Genomic DNA, 19,009 nt, shown 5'->3' with positions numbered 1-19,009 from the left:
AGCCTGAAAAAAAGTGGAACATGAGAACTGGTCCACATGGTCTTCATTCTGGTATACATGATGCTTCTATTTTCTGAGGTCATGTATGATAGAAACCCTCTAGACCAAAATGCTTTTTCAGAAATGCAGATTTCCTAACTGAAACAGAGGCATCTAGGTGGCGTAGTAGATGGAGCACTGGGCCTGGAGTTACTAAGACCTAAGTTCAAATCCAGACTTAGACACTAGCTATATGACCCTGGAGATGTCATTTAAGTCTACCTGAATTTCTTAAACTGTAAAGTGTTGACAATAGCACTTACCTCCTAGGGTTACTGTGAAGATCAAAGGAGAGGTTTGTGAAGTAGAGTGCTTAGAATAGTGCTTAGCATATGGGTGCTTAAAAAATGCTTGTTCCTCCTCCCTATTAAGTGAATTGGCAAAAATTATTCAACTCCTTCCATCTTTGGCAAATCATTTTCCTTTATTTATTAAAATGGAATATTTACTAGGTAACACTGAAATAATTAATATTTAGGTTTGATAATAAAATTTAAATTGAGACTTACTTAATAAAGACTGTTGCTCTTCTTATTCTATTTTGATCTCATGGCTCACATGAGAATTTCCTGTTCAATCTTTAAACTGCCATGAAATTTCACAGAGAGAGAGAGAGAGTTTCTAAAACTACATGAAATATGTCTATCACAATATCAGGAAAATATTTCTGACACCTCTGTGTAATAGGATGACTCATTTATTAGTGAGTTCTCCATCACTTGTCACATTCAAGCAGTCATTAACCTTATGTTAGGTATGTTGAAAAGGATTTTATTACAATGTATGAAAAGTCAAAGAATTATGGAATCTCAGGTTTGGAAGGGACCTCTGAGGCCATCTGCTTCGTTCCATCCCTGAGGAGGAATTCCTCTATAATTTGCTTGACACTGGGTCATCAAGCCTTTACTTCAAAATTCCCAGGAGGGGGAATGCATAGCCCATACCACTCCTAGATATCTAATTGTTCTGTGTGCCTCTTTGCAACTTGTACTCTTTGTTTCTAGTCCTGTCCTCTGGAGCTAAGGAGAGCAAGTCTTATCCGTCTTTCAAATGCTTGAAGATAGTTATCATATTTCCTCCAAAGTCGTCTATGCTTCAGGTTAAATTTTTTAGTTCCTTCAACAAATCTTCACAGGGCATATTTGCAAGGTTCTTCCCCCTTTTTATTGATTTCTTTTAGAGGCTTTCTGACTTATGGATGTCCTTCCTAAAATGTGATGCCCAGAAATTGAAAACAGTATTAAGACAGCATACACTTTGACTTTATTATTCCTGGAGGCTATACCTTTCTTGGTGAAGCTTAATATTGTATTAGTTTTCTTGGCTGTCATATATTACTATTGTCTCATTGAGCTTTAAGTTTATTAAAATTCCCAGATCTTTTTTCAGATAAATTGCTCTTTAGTTTCATCTTCCCCTGTAATTTGTAAAGTTGATTGTTTTAACCCAAGTGTAACCATTTTCCCCATCAAATTTCATTTTACATATTTAACTACACATCTTAGTTTGTTAAAATATTTTTTGATCCTAATTCATTTATCCAATGTATTTGATACACCTTCCAGGCTTTGTGATATATGCAAATTTAATAAGCACACAATGTCTGCCATTATCCAAATTATTGAATAAAAAGCTAAATAGCACAGGGCATTCCACTAGAGACCTTACTCCAAGTGGATATATTCCCACTAATGACTGACTACCTTTTGGATCTGGCTATTCAACTAATTCTGAATCCATGTAACTCTAGTATCATCTAGTCCACACCTATCCATGTTTTTCATAAGAACAGTATGATTGACTTTGTCAAAGGCTTCCTAAAATCTAGGTAAACTATATTTACAACATGCCCCTGAGGTTAATCTGTCATGACTTTTTCTGGATGATGCCCAATATCCTGGCTTTATTTCATTGATTCTTACTTTGCTAGATAGTTGTTAACCATCTCTTTAATAGTACTTTGTAAAATTTTGCCAGAAATCAAAAACTAGCCCAACAGCCTATAGTTTACAGATTCGATTCTCTCATTTGAAAATTGAGACAATATTTCTCTTAATTGAATCCTATGGTAGCTCTCCTGTTTCCTTTAATTTTTTTCAGAAAACATCGACAGTGTTTCATCTGTCACATTTGCATATTGTATCATTATCCTAGAATGTAGTTCTTTTGGGCCAAGTAACAAATTTATTAAGGAAAGGTAATATTTATCTACTTTCTCTTTGCTTATCTCAGGTTTCTGCTACAGTAGGCCAGTAATGTCTCTTAGACATTTTTGTTTGTCCTTTCCAGCCCAAAGACCACTTTTATAAAGCACAAACAAAATAGAAATTGAATAGTTCTTTCTTCTCTTTTTATCATTGTCTCATCTGTCCTCATCTGCCCTATTCCCTTCTCTTATCCTTTTTATTTCTCCCATAAAGCATCCTCTAAACTCTTTTTGGTGTCTATAGCTTTCATTGCCAGCCTCAGTATATATTAAATAGTTTTAGTATTTATGATAGTGTTCTTGTATTAACCCTCTGTTACTTGCCCTTTGGATCCATCTTCTGTATTTCTTTTTAAAAATTGGTTGCTGAATGGAAACCTAATATTGAATACTAGTAAACCAATTAACCTTGTTCAGTAGCCATTTATTGATGTATCACTGCAACTTTTCAGGCACTCCCTCCAAGCCCTCAGTAGAATTCTGTTTCTTGCCCTATTTCTCTCCAGCTGTAGAGGAACAAACTATCTCTAGCCCTACCTCCCAGATTATTAACCTCATTCTCCTCAACACTAACTTACCTATTTCCCTCTTCAGACTTCTCCATCCTTTTCACTATGCCTTTGTGGATTCTGGTTCTATAATGAACCATTTTTTCTGATTTTACTTTACTTTCCTCCCTTTACAATCTTGACCCCAACTAGTCAGCCAATTGAATTCTATACTGTTTTCTTTTAAATTTCTCACTGACTTGTCTTACTGCTCTGCCAAACCTTAGCCCTGGATGATGCATCTTGGTGACACAATAGAGAGCATTGAGTCTGGAGTCAGGAAGACCTGAATTGAAATTTAGCCTCAGATACTTACTGCATGACCCTGGGCAAGTCTCTTAACTTCTGTCTGCCTGTTTTCTCAACTGTAAAATGAGTATCATTCTTATGAGGATCAAAAGAGATCATGTTGGTAAAGCACTTAGCATAGTGCCTCCTTTCTTTCCCTCCCATCTCTTCTCTTTTTATTTCCCCTTCTTTCTCCTCCACCTCCTATCCCCCTATTTGTGCTGCTGAATGGAGCTGAAGAAAGCCATACAACTCTTCTGACTGGGTACATTATGAATTGAGCTTTGACTGGGCCCTCACCAAGCAAGGCAATCCTTTTATTGTTTCCTCTTTGTATCCATATCTCAAAAGCTATTTCAAGCCTCCCACACCTCTACTTCCCCCATCTCTCTCAGGTGAGGACTTCATCTTTTACTTTAATGAGAAAATTTAGTCCATTTGACAAGAGAACCCTCTCTTTAATCACTGAATGGGAGCTGCTTCAGTCAAACTGAGACTTAAGATCTTGTCACTGGACCCAGATGGTTCTGGGGGAGAGAGTAAGGCTGGTGACTTTGCACAGCCCTGCCTCACTTAAATCCAATTCACTTGCAAGTCAGAATATCACCTTCCTGATGGCATTGGTCCTTTTGGAGAAATAAGGACAAACAAAGTAGTAGTAGCTGCCCCACTGGAGACCCAGCTGGCCAGTTTCAGTTGGACAATGCTCCCTCCTTCCTTGCTCCTTTCTTCCTCTTCCTCCCTCCCTTCCTTCCCTGTCTTCTCCCTTCTCTCCTTCCTCTCTCTCTGTCCACATAGGGGATTATACCCTTACCTGTGGGTGCTCTGCCCAAAGGAATATAAATTTTGATAGCTAAAACCTCACAAAATATATTGGGGTTTATGGGCTAGATTTCTTTCTTAAGGATCATGCCTTAAACTCAGATCACTCTGGCTGTCATTGATAGGCCAACAATAGGTCCCAGCCCAAGCCTCACTTGCTCATTGTTTGGGTTCTGACGGCTCAGAGTGAGTGTAAATAGCAATTGTTTTTGTTTTAACCAAAACCTTGTGAGTCTTCCCCTCCCAGCTTGGGTTTGTCTTTTTTTTCTTTTTTTAACTAATTGAAAGAAGCCATTCTTTGCCCCATTTCTTACCTAGCCTTAATCACTGAATGGGCATTGCCTTACTCAAACTGAGACCTGCAAAAGACCTTAGCTTAAAAAGGCCAAGGTTTCCCATTGCATCAGGGTCATCTTCAGTTGTCCTGATCCTGCCACTGGACCTAGATGACTCTGAAGGAGAGAATGAGGCTCATGACTTTGCACAGCCCTTCCTCACTTAAATCCAATTCACTTACAAGTCATCACCTTTCTGGTGTCATTGGTCATAATGAAGGACAAACAACAACTAATGGGTATCCCCTCACTTTCCAATTATATTAATCCTGTTTTCAGGAGTAGCTCTTTGTTGTTGTTATTTTATAGTACTTTAAGGGTATATTCCCAACAGGGGAATTATTGGGCAATAGGATATGATTATTTTTGTGACTATTTCAGTTCATATTCTTCTTTAACTGAAGTCCTTTTGCTTTTCTTTTTTTGTCCTCTTCAGGGCCTTCTGCTTAGGTCTTTTCATCTCCTTTTTCTCCTTTATCTCTACAGATACTCCCGCATTTCTTCTCTCTAACTCACATTCTTCTCACACTCCAAACTTCTTTCACAATTCTTTATCCAGCTCAAGGCCAGATTTGACCAAAACAAATCTTATGAGGCCCAGACTCCACGACTGAATATTACAAGGAGCAAAGGATGATAAGCCTTTGTTTTAGAGAAATAGAGGCTTTAAAAAACAAAGTTAGTAGTAGTTATTTCTTCTGCAACAGCTGAGGCATTTAGCATATTTTCAGTCAGCTTTAGAGAGCTGAACATTAGTGTAGGTCAGATAAGCCAGGCAATTAATTCTCTTGAGTTCTTTGAACTTATTGGAATTATTTGGAATTGCAAATTTAGCAAGCTTTCATTAATGCTAAGTAATAGCAGTTTTATTTTGTTCAAAAACAATTTTAATTCATTTCATTTTGATGCAGTAGAAATTTTCAAAGTCCCCTACAAAGTACATTCCTTGAAAAAATTTAACAGTTGTTAATTGAAAGAAGCAATAGATATTTCCCTTAATCCTTTAAATTGAACAGTATGGTAATAAGATTTACTGTTGTATTTTACCAGAGTTTTTTCCTCCCCAAGGTTTACACCTTTAGGGTTGTTGCAGTTATTGTGAATAATACCAATAATAAAATAATTTTTAAGAAAATTACTTTGATGAATCTCAAGGATTAAAAAATGTCTGCATTATTAACCCAAGTACATCTTTTTTCCATAGAGAATCCAAAGACATGAATTGTTTACTCCTCTGGCAACAGGTGCCCATCCTGATGAAAGAAGAAGCAAATTTCAGGTTAGAATATTTTACTAGAAATTTGGGGTGAGTGAATGAGTAGGTTTTCTACTTATTCATGCTTTATTTTTGTTTCTTGAATTCTAAGCGAAATTGAATGACACACTAGTCATGTCGCCCAGTTCATTAAGATGAAGAGAAGGCAGAATTATAATTGTGAGAGTTCATATTAGAGCCTTAAGGTATATTAGAAGAGTTTAGTAGAGACCAAATTCATTTGTGGAGTTTTGGAAAATGCTATCACTTACCAACATGTACTCTTGAAGTGAGTATATCTGTGAAACTTGAATGCTGAGTCCTGAAATACTTTGGAGTCCTCTCTTTGGCTTGTCTAAAACATTGCATAGTAATTTTAAATCAATTTAAATGAAATTATATTGTATTTGTTGCCTCTCTAAAGTCTTATTAAGTTTCCCTTTGTATTGTTGCTCAAAAGTGGACTACTCTTTCTTGGTCAGATTTTAGAAAAGTGAAAAAAAGAGAAAAAAGAATGGTATTTAGAAAATACCATTCTGTACTTATCCTCATTGAAATATGATATGATTTCACTTATAACTATGTAACTATCACAGCTTTTCTGAAAATATCCCATATTAACCCACCCACATCCAGTAAGTATGTAGATACTAAAATAAATTATTTTTACAATATACCTGTTACTCCTAGTAATTCATACCCTAGCTATTTGCAAGGTTGTGAGTGGGTAAGATTATTCCACATACAGGTTTGTATTTCTATTTGATTCATTAATTCTTCATGTATGATAAGTCATTTTATAAAATGTTGCTTAATTCACTATTAAGAAATACTTAAAGCTGCTAGTAATCTATTGTCAAGCTACTGCTTTAGCTATTAGAGTTCAACGTATACTCAAATGGATCCATGATCTTATTTAAATCCTTCCAACTAATATGTATTATACAGCACTTTCACACCTACCTATCCTGTGTGATTTGTCCATGTCTAACCATAAATTTACTACAAGTAATACCCACCATTCTGTGAGTCTTCCTCATTTTGCCTTAATATCACAAGAATACCGTGGAAGCACATAGGATGGCTCTTAATCCATGATGAGGCCATTTTCTTTTTCATTCATATATTTGTTTTTTCTTTAATTGCTATTGCCATCTTTTATTTTTATATCAACTTCCTTTCCCAACATAGTTTCCCTTGCCTTTCCCTAAAGAGCTATAACTTATAACAGAAAAGAAAAAGGGGGAAAAAACCAGTCCAGCAAAATTAACTAGCACATCAACCAGTCCTGACAGGAAATGCAGTGTGTTCCACACCTATAGTTCCCACTCTGCAGGGCCACTTTTCTATTCTTTGTTGCCAGGCTTGATCATTATAATTACACAGTATTCAATTTTGATTTTCTGTTGTTAATTATTTTTATGTCATAGTCACTGTGTAGTTTTTTCTTTTTTTCTTGGTTCTACTTAACTTTGCTTTTCACTTTGTTATTCTTCATAGCCATCTTTTCTTGCTGCACCATAATATTGCATTACTTTCATATACTTTAATTTGTTTAGCCATTCCCTAATTAATGGGTATCAACTTGGTTGCTAACTCTTTGCTTTCATAAGAGTGGTGTATATAGCCCTTTTTTTCTATATTTGACTTTATCACATATATGCTCAGCATAGGGATTTCTGAGTCAAAGGGTATAACCATCCTAGTCATTTTTTAAAGTATGATTTTAAAGTGCTTTCCGTAATGGTGAGATCAAATCATATTGACGATTCTAGTTCACCTTTTGTTTTTTAACTTTGCCAGTTTGTTGGATGTAAGGTGAAACCTCAGAATTGTTTCATTTTCATTTCTCTTATAGTGGAAAAGCCGTTCATAGGGTTAACAATTTGCAGTTCTTTTGAGATTTGTATGTTTATGTCCTTAAACCACTTATCCATTGGGGAATGACTCTTGACCTTATATATTTACTTGTGTTCTAGCTATCTATTGATGTGTGTGTATGTATGTGTGTGTGTGTGTGTGTGTGTGTTTAACATCAGACCTTTATTAGAGATATTTCATATTTTTTCCAGGTGACCATGTTCCTTCTTAACCTAATTGCACTGTACGAACGTTTTTCAATTTCATGTGATTCAGATTATCTATTTTATATTTTGTGCTTATGACTTTCTCGTATGGTTAAGAATGCTCCCCCTAGCTGTAATTGTAAAAAGCACCTGCTTTGGTTCTCTTAATTTTTTATGGTGTGACTTTTTGTATTCAGGTTACCCATCCATTTTTTATCTCACTGTAGTATGTGATGTATGATGTTGGTTTCTTTGTATATTTTTGATGACATCCTTTACACTGTTTCTCCTTCATAATACTTTCTAATGTATTCTAGTCTATTAATATCCACTATGCTGTTCTCTATTTCAATTTTAACTCTTTGGAGGCATTGTTCTGTGACTTGCAGCCATACAACAAGAAGATGATTGGTATTAAAAAGATGGGCCCTTGTTTCAGGGAGAAGAAGGTTGACCTTGTTAAAAAGAATATTGCAGTTTTCTAAAAGTAATCCAGCCCTCTCTCCCCTTGTTTAGTTCCAGGCTCAATTTAATGTCTATTTGTAGAAGCCTTCCCTTCTTCCTTTATTAAGTGCCTACTATGTGCCAGGAACTGTGCTAAGCACTGGGGATGCAAAGAAAGGCAAAAACAGCACTTCCACACACCCCCTACCACACCCCATTCTTAACGAACTCACAGTCTAGTGGAGGAGACAATAGGAAAACAACTATGTATAAACAATCTATAGTCAGGATAAATTGGAGATAATCAACAAAGAGAAGGTACTAGCATTAAGGGGGATCAGGAGAGGGTTCTTGAAGAAGATGGGATTTTAACTGAGACTTGGACAAAGCCAGAGAAGCCAGGAGACAGAAGATGGAGAGACTCCCAGGCATGAGGACAGCCAGTGAAAATGCCTGAGGTTGGGAAATGCACTATCTTGCGCAGGGAACAGCAAGGATACCAACATTACTTGATCACAGAGTACACAGAGGGGAATAAACTGTAAGAAAACTGGAAAGGTATAAAAAGGGATCAGGTTATGAAGGCTTTGAAGACCAGAGGGTTTTATATTTAATCCTGGAGGGTATGGGAAGGGCACTGAAGTTTAATGAATGTAGGGGGTAGAGGGGTGGGGTGGTATTTGATCACTTTGACAGCTGAGTGGATGATGGGATGGAATAGAGAGATACTTGTGGCAGGGAGACCCACCAGCAGGCTATTTCAATAGTCCAGGCATGATGTGACATGTTCCTAGACCAGGGTGATGTCAGTGTCAGAAAAGAGAAAGGCACATATAAGAGGTGTTATAAATTGACAGGCCTTGGCAACAGATCGACATAAGGGGTTAATGAGGAGTCAAGAATGATACCTAGGTAGTAAACTTGGGTGATTGGAAGGATGGTAGTAATAGGGTTTCTGGGGAAAGATAATGTGTTCAGTTTTGGACATGTTGAGTTTGAGATATCCACAGAACATCCATTTCAAGATATCTAGTACCATTTGGAGGGTCATCAGAGAGGTGAGGGCTGGATAAATAAATAAATCTAAGGATCATCTGCATAAAGATAATGATTGAATCCATGGGATCAGGTAAGATCATCAAGCAAAATAGTATAGAAGGAGAAGAGGGCCCAGGATAGAGTTTTAGGGAACACTCATAATTAGCAGCTGTGATCTGAATAAAAATCCCACAAAAGAGACTGAGGAGGACCAGATAGATAGGAAGAGAACCAGGAGAAAATGGTGTCACAGAAACCTGGATAGAAGAGAGTGATTAATATAGTAGAAGAGGGTGACTGGCAATATTAAAAGCTATAGAGATTGCCAATCACGGCAGCACATCTGAGGACCGCTGCTGTGAACAATTTCAGGGGTTCAGTCGCACAGCATAATGAACTCTATTTATTCAGTAATCAAACCAAACACTGTTAAGTTAAAGCATAACATTCATAACATCTTTAAGCAAAGTATATCATTTAACATTCATATATCTCATATCATTCAGTATATCATATATCTCATATCTACCTCTAGGTTACAGTAAGAACATCACCTTCCATTGTGTATATTATTGCATTCCCAAATCACTCATTTACACAGCAGGCCGCCCCAGGCTAGGGTCTTACCTAGCACAACACATCCTTAATCATTACCTGGCGTCCAAGCAAAGTCTTCTTTTCATCTTGACCCTAGGGCAACTTTTAAGTTCCATATCTCTTCCTCTGTGGGCTGACTGCTCCTGTCTCTCACCTGGACTCACACATAGGCAGCTCTCCACTCCTGCTCCAGATCTCAGCTCATGGGGACTGCTCTACTCCAAATTCTTCCTGCTCCTGCCCCACAGCAGGCTCCAGGGGTTCCTGCCTGCAGCTTCTATCCCTGTGAAAATGAAACCTAACAGGGCAGCAACACATACCAACAGCAACACCATCCCAATTCACCCCCAAAGGCCAGAGGCCTTGTGTCAACAGCTCAGTTCACTTTAACAGCTTCTCTTCTCTCTTAGAGGTCTCCTCTGCATTCTTGGAGGCTCTCCTCTGTGCTCTCAGAGGCTCTTCCCAGCTCTTTTAGGCTTCCTCTCAGCTATTAGCTCAAAGCTTATTCTTCTTCTTCTCTTCTCAACACTGAGAGCTCCTTCGATGTCTTCTCTTCAACACCTTCTCTATGTCTGCTTCTCTCACACTCTGAGCTCTCCTTATACAGGGTGTTCCTAAAGTCTGGACACATAGGTAGAAATGCATATTTTCAAGAAATGAAATGAATGAAATTTTCAACAACATTTTATTTAGTTGGAATATTAACAAATAACATCTTCGATATGATTTCCATCATTTGTGTTGCAAAGGTTAATGTGCTTTGCAAGATTCCCATGAACTCGATACAAAAACTCCACATTGCTGTCAATTTTAGCACATTCACTCTTTATGCATTAAATCAAGTGTGTTGCATATGTGATTTTAATTGAGTACACCTTCTTGTTTAGCAAAAGCCAGAAAAAGAAGTCGCTGAACAACAGTCTTTGGTGAAACGATTAATGAGATTTCCTATGTGTCCAGACTTTAGGGACATACTGTATACAGTTCTAGCTGGTGGTGTCTGATTGTCTAGAGCCACATGGAAGTCTCTGATTGGCTGAAACTCATGCACTTCTGATTGGCTAGAACCCAATGCACATTGAATCCAGCAAAAATCCCACTTTGTTTACTGTTACAGAGGTCAGTGAGGATGATTTTTAAAAGGCCATTAGATTAAGAGATCACTTATAATTTTTGAGTGAGCAGGTTTAGTTTGATGATGAGATCACAGGCCATACTAGAGAGAGTTAAGAGAGTAAGAGGTAAGGAAGTGGAGACACTGTTTGTAGATGAACTTCTCAAAATGCTTATCCTCAAAAGAGAGGAAAGATATTGGAAGATAGCTAGTGGAGATAGAAACGGTGAAAGTTTTTTGAGAATAGAGGAGACATGTTTGTAGGCAGTAGAGAAGCAGCCAATAGACAGGAAGAGATTGAAGATAAATGAGAGAGTAGGAATGATAGAGGGGAAATCTACTGGAGATGACTGAATAGAATAGAATGACTTATACATGCAGGGGAGGTTGCCTTAGCAAGAAGAAGAGCCACCTCTTCCTATGAGACAGTAGTTACTGAGATAGAGACGGGAAGAATGTGAGTCATGTAAGAATGAGGAGTGGGATGGGAAGGGAGGACTTGGCAAAGGACTTCAATTTTTTTCAGTGAAAGAGGAACAAAAGTTCTAAGCTGAAGGAGGATAGAGGGGAAGCAAAGAAAGGTTTGAGGAGGGATGAAAGGATTTGGAAAAGCTACTGTGATCAATGGGGTAGTGAATTGATTAGGGAGATGTAAAAAGATTGCATTGCCATAGTGAGGGTCTAGTTGAGATTATGTAACATAAATATGTAGTGGACCCAATCAGGATGACTCATCCATGAACCAGAACATTTGATAGACCTTATCATTTAGAGTTGATCCTGCTTTGAATTGGACTCTGCTGGCTCTCTACATGGTGGAAAATGACTTTGGCAATCCTATATTTCCCTATTTTATTCTTTGCTTGATATTAATGATTAGAAGATCATCAGACAGGTTCTGTCTGTTAAGTCTTTGAAAGAAATCTTGTATAATTTTTATATATGCATGGCAGATAGCTTGTTGGAAGAGAGTTTCAATCAATAAATAGTAAATGCAATAGGAACTTGTAGTATTTTCTGCATCTTTCATTCAGTTTTGCAATAGTAAATGTGATCTCTAGAATATCACTTGCAAACATCTGTCAGTTCCCTTCTAATAACCCTATAAAGGATGTGTTCTATGCATGTGTAAATTATTCTCATAAAAAGTTTATGTAGACAGGAAAGTAGGCTTATAGTTAGGTAGTTATTGATGTTCTTATAGTTGGCCTTTTTTGTACTAATAATGTCTGATATTTTTCTATGCTTTTGCCGCCATTCTTCCTTGAAAATCATTCTTTCAAAATTGTCAGTTATTTTGTAAGTTAATGTTTATAGATGGTCTCTATAATTCTTAGCACCCTCTTCTACTGCCAACATTAGTAAAGAAGCACAAAATTAAGCACCATTTTGTAGCCAAAGAATTTTTCACCAATGAGCAGCCTGCTATTGATAAGATTGTTTGTACTAACTATGATCAAAAATCAAATACATTCTATTGCTGAGAATTCTATTGAAGTCTTTCCAATTGAGAACAAAGGACAAAAGCAGCAATAGCCTTTGAGAATCCAAGATCACCTTCACGTGATGTTGAGACATTGGACTAAAATTTTTTTGAGGGCATTGGAATGCGCTTAAAAATTTTTAAATGGACATGAATTATACAGTGTCCTAAAAAGTCTTAGTGCAGGTTTAGGATTTTTTAAAAATAGCTTATCATAGAATTTTAATGATCATTTGTCAATATTGTATAAAACATTTAGCTTTTAGAAGTAAATTTCTGGAATGCGTGTATTTGTAAATCTGAGAAATTTTTTTTTCTTCTAGCTTAAAACAATAGAAACCTTATTGGGCAGTACAGCCAAAATTGGAGAAGTGATTGTTCTTGGGATGATAACCCAAATGAAAGAGGTAGGTTAAACTTAAACTGCTTTATATTGAGCTTTCTGATTTAGGGAAACTTTTTTTTAAAAAATGTCAGTTGTACAAAACCCTTCTACATAGCTCATAGTTCTTTCTTTTCTTTCTCTCATGTATCTGTTACTTAACCTTTTCTTCTTAAAATTGATTATAAAGTATCCAGAACTGAGATACTACAAGATCCTAACTGAGCTAATCACTGGTATGGAAGAATAATAAAATGTTGTTAGAATTTTTTAAACTATCTCACTTTTCTCACATTGAGAAGCAGAAACTAGACTTATAGTATGTCAAGGATAGAAAGAACCTGAGAGATCTAGACCAATTCTTTCATTTTACATATAAGGAAAAGGAGGCCCAGTGAGATTAAGTTACATATCAAAAGTGTTGAACCCCGCTCACTAGACATGTAGAGCTGTTGTCTCTCCCCTATGTAGTCCATGCTTTCTGAATTAAGAAAATTAAAACTAGTATGTGCTTGGAATACAAGAAACACATAGGAATTAGCTATAGATGTACTGTCAGTATTATCTATCTAGAGTAAAGGCAGTTTGTATAAAGCAATGTAAAGTAAACTCAAATAGAAAAGAATCCCTGTGGACTGCATATTGACTTAGAAAACTACAAATTAACATTATGTTGTATTGTACTTTTGTTCATTTTGTTAAACATTTCTCAGTTACATTTAATCTAGCTAGGTCAGCAATAGGGAGTTTTGCTGGCTGTGAATTTGATACCTGTGGTATAAAAAAGATAGTATTTACAAATACTTTACTAGCTGTATGATTATGGGTTAGTCACTCAACCATTTTGACCCTCTGTTTCTTCTATAAAACTGAGTAATAAATGATACCTTCCTCTGAAGGTGGCTTTGAGGAGAAAATGAAATGTGCAAGCTATTATCCAAGAAAAATATAACAGGAGTTTCCTTAATAACCATACATGACACTTGAAGTTTCATAGCATAGAATCTTATAGCTGAAAGGACCTGAGAAATCATCTAGTCCATTTCCTACTTGAAGTTTTAATCCCCTTTATAACATCCTCGAAAAGTAGTCATCCAGGCTTGAAAACCTTCAGTGATGGGGAACTCACTATTTAATATGGCAATCCATTCTATTTTTGAAATTACTAGAATGGTTTTTCATATGTTGAGCTGAAATGTGCCTTTCTGATACTTCTACTTGCTGGCTTTTATTTTGTCCCCTGGGATCAAGCAGAACAAGATAAATTTTTCTATAAGTTACAATCATTTAAATATTTTCTTTAACTTATTTTCACATGCCAAAAGTTTTGTGTGCTTTGACTTGAAATTATTCCAAAAATCTGTTGTCTAGAACAAAATATTTCAGATGTGGTTTGGTCAAGGTAGAGTTTGGTGGAACTATTACTTCCTTTGATTTAAGTTTGAGCTATTATATTTCTATCAGGGCAGCTTAAGAGTACTTAAGATTCTAATGGTTATGTTGATTGATATTTTAACCTGCAGTTCACTAAAAACCCAAGCCTTTTTCAATATAAACTACTGTCTGCCCACCTCTTCCCCATTCTGTACTTACACAGCTGATTTTTTGAAAGGGAAATGTAGGATTTTATATTTGTCCCTATTCAATTTTATCTCACCTAATTCTACGGATATTATGAAGCATATGGGAATATGTGGAATAAACTTCAATAAGACACGGTCACTCAACTTAATGGAGCTTAAACTGATAGTTAAATAATACTTTACCTTCTGAGATCCCTTCTAGCTCTAGATCAGTGATTTTATGAACCTCACTTGACACTCCCAACAGCCGCGTGAGGTTGGCATTACAAGTACTATTTCCTGAGGCTGAGGTAAATTAGGTGATTTGCCCATGGTCACTTAGCTAGTAAGTGTCAGAGGTAGGATTTGACATAAGTCTCTCCTGACCGTTAAACTTAGCATTCTTTCTGCTATACCATGAGGGCTCTACATAGTAGTTAGCATTTATTGCTTTTTAAGATTTACAAATCACTTTGATTTGTTATCTCAGTTTAATTCTCATAACAATGCTACGAATTAGATACCATACACATTATCCCCATTTTATAGCTCAGGAAACTGTAGTCAGGAGTTATGCATCTAAGGGCCAGAATATTATGTGCCCCATCATTCTAGCAAGATTATGATTTTTTGATCCTGATTGTAACCATATCTATTAACTGCCCCATCCCATAACTATCCCAGCTTCATGTCATCCACAGATAGGATAAGGTCCTCTAGCCTTCACTGAAATCATTGATAATTGACATGCTTCCAGGCTGAAAACATAAAGACAAAAATGAAATAGTCCCTGCCCTGAAGGAGCTTATGTTCTATTAGGTAAGACAGAATGCACATAGTTAAGTATATAGAAATCCATTTTGAAAATACAAGCTGGTTTGGAGAGGGAGGCAGCAAAGGTAGAGGGACAGAACAACTTCATGTATAAGGCAGTGCCTGAGCTGAGTCTTAAAAGAAGGAAGAGATTCAGAGAGGCCGAGGTGAGAAGAGAACACACTTTAAGCCCAGGGGATGGCAAATACAGAAGCATGGAAATGGTGGTAGGTGTTATGAGTGTGAGGAACAGCAAGAAGACCAGTTTGGCAGGACCATAGAGAGTGAGAAGGGGGTTGATGTATGAGGCTGCAAAAGTAGGTTGAGGTTATGTTGTGAAGGGCGTTAAATGCCAAGTGAAGGAGTTTTATTTAATCCTAAAGGCAATAAGGCAGCAGTAAATACTATTTTTTTTTTTGTTATAAAAACTTTATTTTATAATCTCTTCCCAAATACATTTTAAAGTCTGCCCCTTGTTTAAAGCACATGCTAAATGAATCCTTTAGGGTTTCCAGTGTGAAAAGGGTTTCCCCATCCTCCTACCTAGCTACCTCCCTTGTCGTGTTCCTAAAATGTGAAAAGACATGTTTACCAAAGAACTTGAATAGCTTGGGGAAGTTCTTACCCTGCCCCTAGTTCTTCCTTGGGCAAAGCACCCTGGCAGCAGCAGTGGCGGTGGCCGCCACGGCTCCATCGCCTTCATTGGAAATCACCATCCAGGAAAAGATCCCCATCAGCTTCTTCTTGTCTCCCACAGTGGCTGCAAGGCCTTTTTCTCTCCTCCTCTTGCCCAAAGCAGCCAAAGACTTAAAAGTCTTGGGTTCATAAATAGCCAGGTCAGCAAGGACTTTCCTGTTGAGCTCCACCTAACACTTGATCAAATTGTTAATAAATGATGGATACTTCAAACCATGTTCTTGGAAAGCAGCTGTAATTCGATTAATCCAAAGCATTCTCATGTTCCTCTTCTTCAATCTCCTGGCATTGGTACATTTCATGAAGGCTCTATTCCATTCACAGCCCTGACAGCCAACCTGTAACACTGATTCTTCCTTCCCCAAAAGTGCTGGGTGTACTGCAACATGTCCTAGACCTGCCAGTAGCAGTCGGTGATGCAGGTGCACACCCTCAGCGGTGCCATGAGCAGCACCATGCCTACCTGGCTATTCTGGGCAGTATGAGCCCCAGGTGGCAGCGGCTATGTACAGAACTCTAGAAGTGGCAGTGCCTTGAGCACTTAGTAAATATCAAAAAAAAAAAAAAAATCAAATGTGAGAGAGTTTGTTGAGGTAAAAATAACATTTGGAGATGTATAGTGAGGCGTCAAGGATAATGACAAGGTTATGAACTTGAGAGACTGCAAAGATGGTAGTGCCTTCAACAAAAATGGGAAAGTTTGGGAGAGGAGGAGTAAGTTGGGTTAACGGTGGAGAAGATAATGAATTCAGTTTTAGACATACTAAGTTTGATAGCCCAATGCAACATGCATTTTGAAATACTCAATAGCCAGTTGGAAATAGGGGACTGGAGCTCAGGTAAGAAACTAGGTCTGGATATACAGATCTGAGAGTCATCTTCATAGGGGTGATAATTAAACCAAGGGTTTAGTATGCCTGGCATATAGGTATGATAAATGCTTTTTAACTGATTGGTGACACAGTATAGAGAAAGGGCCTCGAGGACACAGTCTTACAGATATATCCACAGTTAGAGAGTATGATTTGTGGATCATTAACCCACAAAGGAGATGATAGGTCTGCTCAGATGGATAGGAGGAGAATCAGGAGAAGGTATTATAGAAGTCCAGAGAAGAGAGAGTATCCCGGATCAAAATTGGAATTGTGTGTGGTCATTATGGATAATGTATATTTTTAGTGGACCCAGTTAGCTTCATTGGGTGACCTTCTCTGTATATGTGTTTGTATGTGTCTATATGTATACAGGCATACATCAGTATGTATATATGTGCCTCATTCTGTACCCTGAGTTAGCACTTTTCTGTCAGGAGGTGGGTAGTATGCTTAACCATTCATCCTCTGGAATTGTGTTTGGTCATTGTGGATAATGTACATTTTTAGGGGACCCATTTAGCTTGCTTGGGTGACTTTCCTTAGTTCAGCAAGTAGTCAATGGTGAAATTAATCCAGGTTTGGATTTTGATAAGACATGAGCAGTGAAAGGACAGAGGGCCAAGGGATTTGAGGGCAGAATAGAATTGAATTTGTTAACCACAGGATAATGATTGGGAAATGAGGAAGGTAAAGTGAGAGCTTGGGTGATGGCCTGAAAGAGTAGGGAGGGGTAGAGGGATTGGACATTGCAGTAAGGATAAAAAATAGGTTGAATATAATAGAACAAAGGGAAGAACTATTCAGGAAAGGAAGCATGAGTTATTAACTATTTTTTGCACGCTAACTTTGTTTGATTAATTATAAGAAAAATAATACTACCTTACATTTATTTAGGCCTGTGTAGTTGTTTCTGGTAGCTAGGTGGCACAGCAGATAGAATGTCAGTCTTGGAGTCAGGAAAACTCATCTTTGCAAGTTCAAATTCAGCATCAGACACTTACTTAGCTGTGGGACCCTGGGCACATCACTTAATCCTGTTTGCCTCAGTTTCTCATTTGTAAAATGAGCTGGGGAAGGAAATGGCAAGCTACTCTATTATCTCTGTACCAAGAACACCCTAAATGGGGTCACCAAGAGTTGGACACGACTGAAACAACCTAACAACAAGAAGTTGCTTCTGCATATATTATCTCCTTTGTTCCTCAAAACTGCCTTGTGAGGTAGAAACAGGGCATATAGTATTATCTCTTTTGTTGTTGTGGAAACTGAGTATCAAATGAAGTAAATTTCCCCTGCTCCTATGTCTAATAAAGTAGCAGATAGGGAATTTTATCTTAGATGTTTGGACTGCTAGTCCAATGCCATTTCCACTATACTACATTGATAATTATTACTTTTGATTAGGAAGCAGTTGTTAATTTTTGTACATACTTTTAATTTTTCTTTTAATATTTTTAGGGGAAATATTTCTTGGAAGATCCTACAGGAACAGTGCAATTGAATCTTAGTAAAGCCATATCCTTTATGTATCAAGAAGTAATTTTTTTTCAGAGGAAGTTATTGATGAATTGAGAAAATTAATTACATCTTTTCCACAGAATGACCTCTCTGGATTGTGAGTTCTGTGAGAAGTTCTGTAGAGAAAGGGAATAAAATAATTTTGTCTACAGACATAGTATTATATGCTGTATAACCTTATTCTCTATCCACTAGGAAATTTCCCTGGGAGTCCAAGTAAGTCACTCTGAAATGAAGATTTCTAGGGATGCTAAAAATTCTCTTTACCATCCTGATAATGCAAGTGTCCTTGGGATTAATCACATGGTACAAAATGCACATATACAATTTTCTTTGGCTATGGTATATCCACAGTTATAAATGTTAAACATATCTGAAATTAGAGTTTGGCTATAGTGTTATGTTGAGACCATTATTGTATTGCCGTTAAAGAAGTCTTACTAGTTGAGAGGAAACATGGTATAGTGGATAGATGACTGCCTCTAAAGCAAGGGAGACCTGGGTTCAATTTTTTTTTCTGATATACACTGATAATATAGCTAGCTGTACGATTGTGGGTAAATCACTTTTATCTCACTGCCCAAGACATCACTGTAAAATAAATTTTATCTGTATCTCTGAAGGCAGTTTTCTGTATCAGGAGTTCCCTGGCAAAGTCATAGGTTCTGAACCTCCACCCCCACCCTGCCCCTGCCAAAGTGAGATATAATTATTTTCCTGAACTAATGAATACCAGTTTCATAGTGGTTTGTATACAGAATCATGCTTTGTCTTAGCAGAAGGTAAGTTAAAAAAAATGTACTTTTTTTTCTCCTGATGATTCTATGTATTCTAGGTGGATTAAAATAAGAAAACATTATAAAATAGTTGGGATAAGGGAAAAAAAGTAACTATCTGGGGAATGTGAATTCATGTAAATAATATTTAA

The 19,009-nt window shown here is 37.1% G+C and overlaps 1 protein-coding gene and 1 pseudogene across 1 annotated transcript in view; one reads left to right on the top strand and one right to left on the bottom strand.

Moving 5' to 3' along the window:
* POLE2 (DNA polymerase epsilon 2, accessory subunit) overlaps window positions 1–19,009 on the top strand; it is a 53,938-nt gene that overhangs the window by 11,182 nt on the left and 23,747 nt on the right. The window contains exons 6-9 of the mRNA XM_036736715.1: window positions 5,443–5,517; window positions 12,559–12,642; window positions 18,022–18,078; window positions 18,815–18,863. Coding sequence (XP_036592610.1) covers window positions 5,443–5,517; window positions 12,559–12,642; window positions 18,022–18,078; window positions 18,815–18,863 — 265 coding nt within the window. The remainder of the gene's footprint in view (window positions 1–5,442; window positions 5,518–12,558; window positions 12,643–18,021; window positions 18,079–18,814; window positions 18,864–19,009) is intronic.
* Window positions 15,625–16,145, bottom strand: LOC118828379 (annotated as a pseudogene).

The sequence above is a fragment of the Trichosurus vulpecula genome, chromosome 8 (genome assembly GCF_011100635.1).
Source record: "Trichosurus vulpecula isolate mTriVul1 chromosome 8, mTriVul1.pri, whole genome shotgun sequence".
NCBI classification, from domain to species: domain Eukaryota; kingdom Metazoa; phylum Chordata; class Mammalia; order Diprotodontia; family Phalangeridae; genus Trichosurus; species Trichosurus vulpecula.
Note: the sequence above shows the minus strand (reverse complement) of the source record. Positions and strands in the feature narration are given on the sequence as shown.